At 39.3% G+C, this 12859-nt stretch overlaps 1 protein-coding gene across 8 annotated transcripts in view; it reads right to left on the bottom strand.

Annotated features, from left to right (window-relative positions):
- Positions 1 to 548: 548 nt before the first annotated feature.
- CTBP1 (C-terminal binding protein 1) overlaps positions 549 to 12859 on the bottom strand; it is a 234410-nt gene continuing 222099 nt past the window's right edge. For 6 of the 8 annotated variants that reach the window (XM_062494106.1, XM_062494108.1, XM_062494111.1 and 3 more), the window contains 3 exons: positions 10841 to 10968; positions 7436 to 7553; positions 549 to 1796 (listed from right to left, as the gene is read on the bottom strand). In XM_062494106.1, the coding sequence (XP_062350090.1) occupies positions 1610 to 1796; positions 7436 to 7553; positions 10841 to 10968 (433 nt within the window). In that variant the 3' untranslated portion in view covers positions 549 to 1609. The remainder of the gene's footprint in view (positions 1797 to 7435; positions 7554 to 10840; positions 10969 to 12859) is intronic. The other 2 variants (XM_062494107.1, XM_062494113.1) reach the window with 1 other exon arrangement.

A 12859-nucleotide genomic window follows, 5' to 3' on the forward strand; every position in this document is an offset into this window, starting at 1 on the left:
ACCAAACTTAGGTGGGGTGCACTGTTCAGACTAATAGTGAATAGAGACAACAGACCACCAGCGAGGTCCAGGTTCACTTTTGCCCACCATGGATTTCCCTCCTGAAGCAGATAAACTTTTTTTTTTTTTTAAATGCTGCAGGGATGAAGGATGTCTTACCCAGGAGCACAGAAAAGGTCAGAACAGAATCCAGCTGGAATGTAACCTGCCTTGAACACACTTCTGCCTGTGCTCAAAGAAACAAACTCCTTCAATACAGCAAATACAATTACATCCCGCTGCACCCTTCCATCATCACAGAGGCAAATAAAACAATGGACACTTTGTATGTTGGACTTCGGCAAAAGACATTTATTATTATTATTATTACTGTTGTTGTTGTGTTGCTGTTGTACCTCCTCTGCTCTGCCCACAGTGGTGGCATAAATGCTGTTACCACATTGTAGCTGATGATGCCGGTGTACAAATCAAAATCCATCTTAATTTCAAACTCCATTAGAAACACAGGAAAAAAGATCAACATTTACGAAATGTAAAGGGAAAAATGGTATGGAAAGAATTTTTTTTATTATTTTTCAAGCTTCCAAGACAGTATTACAAACAACAGAGAGCAAAGTAAAGCTAGAAATGAAATACTTGACAGCATCTGTTTAAAAATTACAGCTAAGAAACCTAATAAAAGTTGAATAAACAGTTACTAGAAATAAAAATTTTTACACATATGATATTTGTCTGGGATTTTTATTTCTTTAAAATAATTCATACAAATGGTTACAGTCACAAACATGATTTTAACCAAAAATATTGCTAGCCTACCACATTACCAGGAAGGAATCAATGTAGGCAATGAAATGCTGCTACTTTTCAGTAGTCTAGTGCCTTTTCCAGATACCACCAATAATATATACTTTAACTGGTGACAAAAAGCACAATGCTCGTTTGTACAAAACCTTTTTTTCCTCAAAATCTCTTTGCAAGGTTGTCTTCATTTTGAAATAAGGGAATTCATGCCAAAATTAGAAGAAACTGTTTTTCTTTTGTTTACTAAATTATTCTAAAAAATAAGACAAGCAGGTAGAAAAAACAATGCACTGTGTGGCGTAGAAAGAAAAATGGGAAAAATTCATTGTCCTGAGAAGTTTGCCAACTGCCTCATTTTTGGGCATGTTTGAAAATATAAAAGAAAGGATTTTTAATCTCAAAACTGGTTTGTTGAATGCCTCCCTTATGTTTTTCCTCGTTGACAGCTAAGCAAACAAACCCTTTTTAATGTTCTAGAAACTGTACACAGACAAGTACATTCATTATATAATTAACTACTAACTTCTCTTGCTTAACAAAGAACCCATAGGACACAGAAACAGTGAATCAGTCCACTGGACAGGGACAAACTACAATTTATACGGAGGAAAAAATGTTTCCAAATCTTCTTTTTGTCTCCCACCTTTTCCTTTTATACTGTATATTGGACCAGTTTCTAAACCAATAATCGTCTCCTCCTGTAAGTTCATGGTTTTGCCTTTAATCAAAATCCAGGGTTTTGTTTTGTGTTGTGTTGTTTTCCACGCGCTGCGGTTGAAGTCTCCGATGTTGGGAATGCTGTTGTTGGCTACAATTGGTCGCTCGGGTGGTCTCTATCAGCTTCTGGTTTGACAGTTTGGCCAGGGGAAGGAGCATGGGGCGGGTGGGCTACAGCAGGGAGGCCGTGTGATAGAGACATGGGGTTGGGGACTATTCCTTCTACTGCTGCAGGTATGCCAGTGGAAGCCACGCTTACAACGCCCGGGGGATACCTGCTGGGAGGAGAAAACCAGAGCAGACATTAAACCAGGAGCTGACTGAGCAGAGAGCCCACCCTTCTAGAGCTACAGACACGCTTCTTTTGCTTTCAGACCAGCTGGAGAGACAGGGAGCTCAGCTCCAGGTGAGATGCCACATGCAGATGCTGCTACATAAAGTAACTGAGTGTTGTATTATATTGTATAGTATTGTATTTTAGCCAAGTGAGACATGAAAAGTTTGCCGGATCGCTTCCTCAGATTTATGAGCAGGAGTAACAGCACAGCGAAGGAAACCACCTTCAAGTGCTGCTCCTCTCAAAGCATAACCTCAACAAGAAGTAATTCTAGCTGGATCTGTGCAACACGTTCTCTACAACTTTTACTTTTTTCCCTCTTTCATTCTCACATAGGAATTTTAAATTTTCATTGTTGTGGCTTGAAAAAATATTTCTTTACATTGCTTTTGCAGTCTTAACTTCTTGACAGCTCCCCCAAAAAGCCATCACATCCACACACTTGCAAACTCAAGCCTATTGCACCCGAGTAGCTTTTTCAGCAGCAAACTTGCCACTGCACTTGTCTGAAGGAGAACCAGTTACACAGAGGACAAGTGCTTTAGGCAGACTGCAAGAAAAATGAATGCAAACACAAAATTCATGGATTATTTTAAAGATTTCTTACTCTATCTAGACAAACACTGAGGCTTAAGTATTTTATGCATTCAACAAAAGAAACACCTTCTGATTCAGCTTGATTTGACGATTGCTCTGATGTTATCAGGCTAAAAAATTCTTGCAAATCTACTGTTCCAATCCCAAACTTCAGATGTAACTGATGAACACTGGTATTTCATAGTGCTGTATAAAACCAACAGTTACACGTGGATTTAATAAAGTATGTTTTCTTTTTAGTCAAATACCTCAATACCTATTTGCAAGTTACGTCACGCTGGCCACTGATGACTGACCCTTTGCCTTCCCTCCTCATCATAAAGCTGCACACTCATCCCTTATTTCCCCTCATTCTCTCCTGCTGTACTCTGCCCACCCACATCTTGGTGAGAGAGCAGGACCCGTTTGAGAGCCTGAACACACAGAACTACCACTCACTGCAGCTTTTGATACCCAGAACTATATGGGACAAAAGGCACTTGTCTTGTCAAGCTTTTTTAAAGTATCACATTATTCTGCTGCTGATCTTCTCCTCATCAGAGCTCAATGCATCAGGGAATTTCACCCCATTTCTGCATCTTTTCCATGGCAATGTGTTTGTGTTGCTTATCCCAAGTTTCCTCAAACTGGCAGAAAATTAGTGCAGAATTTAGGCAAGACTCAGGAGAAAAAAGCTGGGTGCCAGAAGGCTGGTTTGTTTTTTGCTTCCACCACAGAAACATCATGGGAACTACTTTTGGAAACACTGAGCCATAGGGACTCAGCAGGACTGGCATGGCAAAGGGACAACAGGGACACCACACACTGGTGTGGTCATCCTGGGAAAGACTCCTACACACCAGAACACTGACTGTAACCTGGGATGGGTAATGAGGCTGTGACTGATCACACCACCTGTAGGCCAGATAACTTTGTTCCCAACTGTACACATATTTACAGGGCTTCCTATGCTAATTCCCTCTCCATGGAGGTTCCTTGGAATTAATTTGCAGCTGCTAATGGAATTAGTTGCTTGTTTCAGTAACTCCATTTGAATCTTATTATTCAAATTTGCTTCAACTCCTATGAAAACTGTCACACAGTATTGTTTTACCTAAATTTAATTTTGAAACAGCTTTTCTGTTACTCTAGGTGCTTTGCAAGACATACAACATGACACAAATTTCCATTCAGAACTCCAACACTGCAGCTGTTCTCAACACACAATCTCTACTTTCTAACAACATATTCCCTGATATCAACACACCAAAGCTGGAAAAGTCAAGGAGAGAGCAACTTCTGCAACTGTGTTTTCCTCAGGAAGAAAAGCCTGAGCCTCCCCTCATGAAGGGGGACAGTGCTGAATCAGGAGCACTAAGAGTTACCTTATGAGCACATTAAACATTTCAAACTGCATGGCTGTAATTCTACTCTGACTCCAAATATCTTTTCTGTTTATAAAGACATTCTCTTGGACAACAAGTCATAATCACCAGGATTCTACCTACCAGCACCTCACCTCAGGTACAGATTTCCTACAGACTTTTACTAACACCCAGCGGCCCTACAATTGATTTTTCTTGTCCTAAAGCTACTCCAGGGCAGAAGTCAATATACATGTATCACACTATTCCACAGAAACTGTAATTTACCTGACAACTCCTAACCCTTCTTTGCAATCCTCTTTTTGTAATTTTTGTTCCTTTTTAATTTAATCATCAGTGTTGCTCAAATCCTGTCTCTGAAAGGACACACACAAGTCTCTACCCATGAGCACAGTATTCTATATAACTTTCCCTTTAGCTGCTATTTATTGCTTTTCTAGTCTTTCTATTTTTTCTACTCTTAATGAGCAAATACATCCTCTCCAGCACTTCATGAGGTTCCCCTCTATGTTCCTCCTCTGGCAGCAGTAAGCTGAAATGTTTTCCAGGTAAAATGTCCACTGAACTAAACTTTTGTGAAAGCAGAAGTGAGCAATCAGTTACACCTCTTCTGATAATCTGTACTCTTCCATCCTGTTCCCCACATAGTCTTAATTCAGGAGGAAAAACACAGTATCCCCTCTTAATTACAACAGATGGGTAACTTGAATTTCTATTTCACTCTGGTCTATCTTTTGAAGTGCAGAAACACCTTGAACTCACTGTGTTAAGCTCTTTTCAAGAAACTGAGCCTTGTTCTAGAAGAGGTTCAATTTTTAAGTGCACTCTGTTATCATGCACTGAGTCTGAAAATCACAGTGAAGTACCTCAACATGAAGTAACTCCTGAATTACCATCATCCAGCTATTCACATCCAAGTTAGGTATTCACAGAATCATGAACGGTTTGGGATGGAAGGGACCTTAAAGCTCATCTTGTTCCAACTCCCTGCCATGGGCAGGATAGCTTCCACCAGACCAGGTTGCTCAGAGCCATATCCAACCTTATCCTCTACCTGTTAGGAGGCAGGAAGATGTGTGGAAATGTCTATAAATTACTATAAATCACTGTTACTGGATGTCAAATTTCTCTGTGCCTGTGGCCTGCCTGCTCTGTGACACAGAAAATGGCAGGGGTGATTTCACAGCCAACTTGGTAGCAAATACATGGCAGTAACACAAGATCAGGGTATGTTATGCTACTTCACCAAGACCACTACAAATAATTTCTTCTCAGGAGCATTGTCGATCTTTCCTCATGGGATAGGTCCTGTTTGCATGACCTTTAGTGTTGATAGGGTGTCTTGCATTTCACACAGTAAATGGTTTTGTTTTCCCCAGACTATGATGATATTCAGATGATCTAGATTACAATCTGCTGACTAATGCACAATGTTCTTGGCTCATGGCAATATCTGATAATTTGAGATTTCTGTCCTACATCAAAATACAAGTGAAGTTTATATCCAAAATAAAACAGCCTTGTTAGTTTTAGTTCACCAAAAGAGTTATCTGCATTTTTTAACATATAAATATTATCCTAGGTCCTATCTTCTAATGCAATTACATGAGTATGATACAGTTATTAGCACATCTGAAATAATATTGTCAGTGAAAGACTCCAGAACTCACTTAGTTCAACATAATCTTGGACTGGAAAGAAAAGATGGCAACATTTGGTTTGAACAACCAATTCAAATGCTGTACTTAATCCAGGTAGGAATTAAGCATCAGCAAACACTGCTATTGAAACCAGTTCCTTCATAAAACCTGAGCTTCAAGTTATGCATATTTTGCACTTCACACAGTAGTAACTGCCTTTACCCATACTCAAACACTATTCTATTGCCCCCCCAAAAAGCTTTTAACATTTATTGTATAACTCAACTCCTGCCTCAAAATTCCTAAAATTAGTTTTATTTTGCATTTGAAAATAATTAAATCAGAATTTTACAACAAATTTTCTTTATTGAAAAAATGGACTGAAACAATGTCTTTAAAAGCCACTAGGTTCTGTTTATCCTGCCTAAATTGAATACATATGGTCTTAACCTTGTAAATCATTAACTCCCCAAACATTCCTAAGTTAAAATTAATTTCTGGCTGCAAATCCTGCTTCTGCTGGACTTGTGACCCCCAAAATGAGAACAAAAAGCTGCATTTTATTTGGGCATGGACCCCTGTTCTTAACTGCCATGACAGGGTTGGAGTTATTACCTCCTGTCCAGCAACACCTGCATTTAAGCCCCAATTACATTCAGCCATACTCTCACTACTCCAAACTGATGTCCATGAAACCAGATGCTGTGTGGAGGAGAACATGTGTGCTTGAGCTTCTCATTTAAGCAAATAAAAACACCCTTCTTAGATATTTAGGGCTATGGGCACACTTCCAGAAATAAACATCTTCAAGTGTTATGATCACCAAATCCAAGTTTTTCTTTTCCCTTGGTGCACTTATGGCTCCTGATGAGGAGATTGTGGCAGAGGGTGGTAACACTCATCCCTGACACCCCTCCATCCCTTTCTGATCAGATTGTTCCAAATCACTGGGATAGGATAACTTTGATTGTTCACTTCTCAGCAGGGCACAGCTGAGTTCCCATGTGGATTAACACAAAATCAAGAATCCCCCCTCTACCAAAAGTATGGGGACTCCTCCTAAAGAACAACAAAGGTAGAGCAGATGCATAAGGAAGGATAGTGGAAAGATTAGGGTTAGGATAATGAGGTATGACAAAATAGTGAGAGGACTGCACTGCCCCTTTCCTCACGGCATTGAGGGAAGCAGGCAGTTGTAGCTGTCTGCCACTTGCATCCCACTTATGTACAAACACCATACTGGAAAATACAAAAAATGCAGGTGTTTTTCATAAATAGAAATTGTCTGAAGCTGGCTGCTAGGAAGAATTTGCTGCTAAAATAGCTGCTAGGGATAAAGGGACTGAGAAAGACTCTCTAGCAAACAAAATAACTAAGGAATGTGCATATTAGATGTAAAAAATTGCCCCTTTCTATTAATTATTAAGACCTGCTTTCACAGTTGACTGAGAATATATAGATTGAGTCTCTCAAATGCTTCTGCTTAAAAATTAAACATATAATTTAGAAAAAGCTATTTTAAACGTATTTTCATAATCACCACAGGCTGTTCCACTGTTTTCAATACTGAGTTACTTGTTCTCTCTTTTGTCTGGAGGCCACAAAACAACATAAGTTTATTACTGAAAGTCTTTCTGCAACCTACAGCTGCATCATTAACTTCAGCAAAGGAACATAAAACTTCCACTGCAACACTGGAGACAACCAGAACTGTTTTACTTGAATATACAAACAAATGTATATTGCTCACATGCTAGCCCAACAAAAGAAGATTTTAAGAGGATTCATGCTTAGACACAGCACGACTGTCATCACCTAGCAAAACAAGATTATCCTCCTGAACACAACGATTACAAAAACAATGTAACTGGTGTGTAATACAAAAGCACTTCAATCATTAACAGGAAGATCTTTTATTTATTCTTGAATACCTACACTGAATTATGGAGGTATTTCTTCTGCCTCTTCAGCACACTTACCTGTATGCAGCACCATTAAGCTCTGGATGAACAACTCCAGGGTCCATGCTGGCCCAATGTGTAGCTGCAGTCAAGTGATCTTTGTTAACACAGTTTTTCAGACTGTCTGGAATACGACCTAAGATGAAGCGAGGAAGAGAAAATAAAAATGTATAAAAATTGTGTGCTTTATACTCTTAGTAGGTTAAAAATACTTATAAATATTTGCATATTTAAATCAATATATAAAATGACATTTGAGCACTGAGCTTGTTTCTGATCCTTGCTCTAGCCTTTTGCCTGGGACTTAGGTAATAATGGCTAAAACTCTCTGGTTAATTTTCATCTCCCTATCTCTCTTTATCTCTTGTGTACAGGGTCTCAGTAAAACCAAAACCAGTAAGATTCATTTTTCCAAGAAGCTGTAATTTAGATAAAGAGCATAGCTACTAATCAAAATCAGTAATGTAGCCTCCTGCTTTCTGTCCTCAACATCACCTTCTTCCTGTTCCTTCCACCTGTCACAGCAATTAAAAATACTTAATGAAGAATACTGAATTCTGAATGGAACTGTGCTATAAACCTGAATATAACCAACACTTATTCCCTGTCCTCCTGATCTTTCCCTTCCCTATCTAAATTGCTGTTCACTTTTATTTACTGCAATGTATTAATCCTCAGCCATGCCTTTCATTCCTACATAAAAAGAAAATAGACCAGAATTTCCTTTCTTCACTTCTTCAAAACTTTTCCTTAACCTCTGAGGTGCAACTGAAGTTTTAAGACTGGAAAATCTCGTCAACCTGATTCAGCACATATTGGACAAGCCTGTGACTGTCTTCTGCAGAGCTATCTCCAGCCCTGCAACAAATGACAGGAGCAGATCCAACACAGATTTTCTTCATAGCAATAGGAATATTTCCACCTATTTTAACAGGAGAAAGATCAACTGGAGCATGTGGTTTTTTTTCTAACATCTGTTCTAATGTGTTTTCACTGAAATTCAATCTTACAGTGTACTTGCACACAGAGGGGCAGAAAGAGATAATTTTGAGTCCACTCCTGCCACTGCTGGTAATGGTACTCCAGAAGCCCTTTCAAAAACTGACCAAACTCCATCATGAAAGAATTCAGCCTTCTGTCTCTGGCTTCCTGCTGGAAATTAGATTAAGGACTTCACTATCTTTCACTGCTCTATCCATCAGCAGGGCCACAATGGGGCTATAAAAAAGCCTTTTCACAAAACTGCTTCTTGTGCAATGGATACCATCAAATAGGTGTTACTCCATGACTTCAGTTGATGTCCCTGAACCTGTCATATCTCCTGTGCACAAGCTGAAAGGGCTTTTAGCTCAGGACTGAACAAGGTGAGGTACATGCCCTGTAATAGGTGAATTCCAACCATCTAGAAACCATCTTCAAAATGTAGCTAAAATATACATCTATCTAAACTTCTGCCAGAACTGTCCACAAATTTAATCAGAATATTTCCTCTTCTGACATTCATCTTTCTCAATCCCCTCTTCCTCTTTGCCCCCCCCATTCTTCATTTTTCTAAGGCAATGGCAATGTTCTACTAGTCTCCCCTCACAACCCAGTATTTATTTTTTTTTATTCTAAACTTCTAATGATCTTTTCAGTTGCCATGCTTACCCTCCTGTTATTTCCATTCCACTGGTCCTCTTTATTTCATACTTGGAATGCTTTCAAATTTAAAAATATATTTCAGGCTATTTAATCTCTGCTGATTATTTCTACTTTACACATCACAACATCACTGGCTTTTAAGCAACAGCAGAAACACTTAACATTTTTGTTGTCAGATGGTAGTCATAACCTTCATTCCCACACTTCACACCTTTTTCCAATTATTCTCCCTCTCTACACCCTCTCTTCTTTGTGCTCCCCTATGGTTTTCATACATCCAGCTTTATCCCACATTTCCTGCATCTTTCCTACATTTGTTTCACTGCAATTCAATGCCATTCTCACCTCCTTAACACTGGTCTCAGTTTGATCTTACTAGAAACCATATGCAAACATTGAAGTGCTGACAGCTTCGATACAAATCAATGATCCAGATCGCTGAGAGCACCATCACACGCTTGAAGAACTGTAAGTCTGCCTTCCCGGGTACATATGCTTGGGCTACTGCACAAATTTACCATAAAACTAGCTCTGGGTAGCTGACTCTTCTTTAGTTTTCAGACCATAGCCTATTAATTCTGATTTGCATATCAATCCTCCTCCAGGTAGGGCATCCCATACCTCCAGCAGGTATGGGATGCTGGTTTGTGCAATCTCTCCCAGAGCTATCTGGGAGCAGGCAACAGTTATTGAACACCCTAACAAACAAATGTACCACTGGAGTTCTGGAGTACAGCCACAAGGACCAATGCCAGCAAAGGGATGGATGGTCAGGCTCCTCAGGTCACCTCTAAAACACAGTGAAATTGTCCAGTAAAGGACAATTCAGATCAGGAGTTTAAGAGGTGCCTTTAATTAGCATCCAGAAGAGAATCTTCTTTCTGCACAGGCTATAAATGAAACTAAATTGCCAGGCCTCTCTAGGCACAAGCCAGAGGGAAGGCTACTGCCAGTGCTTTTTGTGTAACAGAGCAATGTGTTGGCACTGAACTACTCTCAAGGTGACACAGATGGCCCTGCATGTCTGCAGAGCATTCAGACAATATCGCCAAGGGGGACACAGCAAAGTCCAACTAAAGAGAAAACATTAGTGCTTAATGAATCATTTTCCAGTATGAAAATCCTTCCTTTTATTTTAGGCTACAAGGGATTCAAACCTATGCCAAATGGCTCAGTCCTCTCATTTTATTTATTAGCAGTGCATGTTCGAGACGTAGCTGTTTTCTCTTATGTGAGCAGTTTACAATTACATGGCAGTTATATAACAAAGACACGCTGCCCTTTAAAATGCCAGACTTCTTTAGCAAGGCTTTAAAGAGGGGAACATCTAAAATAGAATAACCTCACAACAAAATACTTCACACAGAGAAAACTTTATGTAGAGAACTGCCAATAACAAGTATAAGGGAGCATCTAGGAAAAGCTAAGAAAGATAGCAGCAATACCAGGAGGACTTGCAGTAAAACCCATCAAATGGGCAATAGTTATATGCAACAAAGAAAAAAGCAGATGATTTTTTGCACATAAATACACTTCCTTCACATGAAAAAAGTACTTCTTTTACAATGCCCGCCTTCCCTTTGTAATCACAAAGAACCTTCAAAATGACTTGTTCCAATTCTGAGAACAGACTCGGGGGGGCATTTGCTGCTTTCTGTGCTCCAAATATTAGAAACAAAACCCAAGGCTGCTTCTTTTCAGCATCTTTTAAGACTGAAGAAATGGGTTTCTTAAAAAGAACTACACAGTGAAGGAGCTAATAACAGTGTGAGTCAGTACCTGTGATCGCCCTTCGGATCTCTCGTGCTGCTTCCTCCCGCATCTCAATTGAGGCTTGTTCACTATACCAGGCTGCATGTGGGGTACAGATCAGGTTTGGTGCATCCTTCAAGGGGCCCTGACTAAAGCTAAATGGAAATTTAAAACAAGATCAAATGACAAAAAAATACTGGGGGGCAAGGGGAAAGCAAGGAAGGGAATCCAGGTGGTTTTGTACATACACAGATTCATTTATGCAACACGAAAGAATTACACTTTTATTCTTTACTGAGTTAGTTTATAATTCTGTCTGTAAATCTAATGCACTATTCAGGGTATAAATAAGCAACAACCACTTTTTATAGATTCAAAGGGTGGAACTTAAGTATAGCAGCAACATTAGCTTCTGTCCAATGCACTTATTGTAACTACAGCCACTGCCACTCCAGTTCTGGGGCAGAAATGCATAAAGGAAAGCCCAAATTAATTTAGGATGTCATTCCATTTGTCCAGTTCATCACAATTTTACTTTTACTGCATTAACCAACAAGCTCTTTCTGTCACTATGACATCTAATCATTTAAAGAAAAAAAATCTCACCATTATTTTCAAATCAGATGTGTGTCCATCAGCAGACTCAATGCTTTTGGATAATTCGGGGTTTTTTTTCTTTTATTTTTAACTATTTTTTCTTTTCTATTCCTTTATAGAAACTTCACAGAAAGAAGGAAATTTACTTTATGGATTGTTTTTCAGGGAGAGCAATGAATCTGTGTAAAAGTGTTATCACAGATACAAAGTAGAGAAACTGAAAACAATGGAAACTTGCTCCTCCTATTTATTTCCAGTTTTAATAATCTTGCAGTCAACTCTTAACAGGAGAGCACATATTTTAAGACAAAAGCATGCTTTCAGAATAGCTCATAATTCATAAAATAATAGATTTCATCTGTAGTTCTATAAACATCAAAATATCTGGCAGAACTCTTGCACAGAGTTGCATGCTGCGATCAGCTGGACATGCAGCACTGAAGCCAAAGGAAACTGTGGCTGTAATCCTGCAACTGAATCTCTGCACATGGCATCTCCCTGCAGTAAATGGGGCTTCCTAGAGGTGCAATGGGCTGCTTGTGCAGACCCCAAATAGGGACTGGGAAGAATGTATGTAGCTGCAAGTCCCCTGAGCTGCTACACTCTGGCTTTGTACAGCACTACTGCATTTAGGAGTAAATGAATCCAGGATATGCATAAATAAAATTAAGTATTTGTGATGTGGCATCATGCCTCAGTAGATAAAAAAATTCTGACTAAAAGGATATCATTCTATTTTTTCAAAGGTTCTATTTCTCCCTCAAGCTGGAATGAGAGATACTGTCCTCTCTCCAGTCTTTACAACCTGCCCTGAATCTGTTCTTCTTCAAAAACTTACGTGGATTGTTCCAGTTAAAAATAATATTTTTCCCTGCCCAGCCTGAAAAAGGCTTGTCACATGCAAGGACTAAGCTACAGCAGTCTGTTCTCAAGACTCAAGGACATAAGAAATAGGCTCATTTTGATTAGGAGTGCTGACATCTCAATGCCAATGCCACTTAGGGGAGTGGCACATTTCTGCCTGAAACACCAGACTTGTCAGTCATTCAAAAACTCAGGCTTGTGCTACCAACCCTGCTACCGACAGCAGAGTTACTACTCCCCTTATAAAGGGTGAAACAAAGCAAAACCTTCACTCTGACAGCCTTCCTGAACATTTTTTTTTTTTTGCAACCTCTTACACACTTATAGCTTTCCTGCAGAGGCAATCCGGACAAACATCTTTTCCTTTAGAAAGGTGCTATAAAGGAGTTACTTCTCACACCACATCTCAACTCTTTGCCTTTGAAAGGCTCTGTTCAAACATTAGTTGCCTCCAGAGCTGTATCAGTGGCAAAGGTGCACTCACCTCAAAGCCATGCCCAGGATTTGAACTCAGGTTCCTGCTATTTCTACTAAATACAGTTTTTTGGGTTTGTTTTTTTTTTTTTAAATAAGGAATTAAACATT

Source organism: Cinclus cinclus, chromosome 5, assembly GCF_963662255.1.
Source record: "Cinclus cinclus chromosome 5, bCinCin1.1, whole genome shotgun sequence".
NCBI lineage: Eukaryota > Metazoa > Chordata > Aves > Passeriformes > Cinclidae > Cinclus > Cinclus cinclus.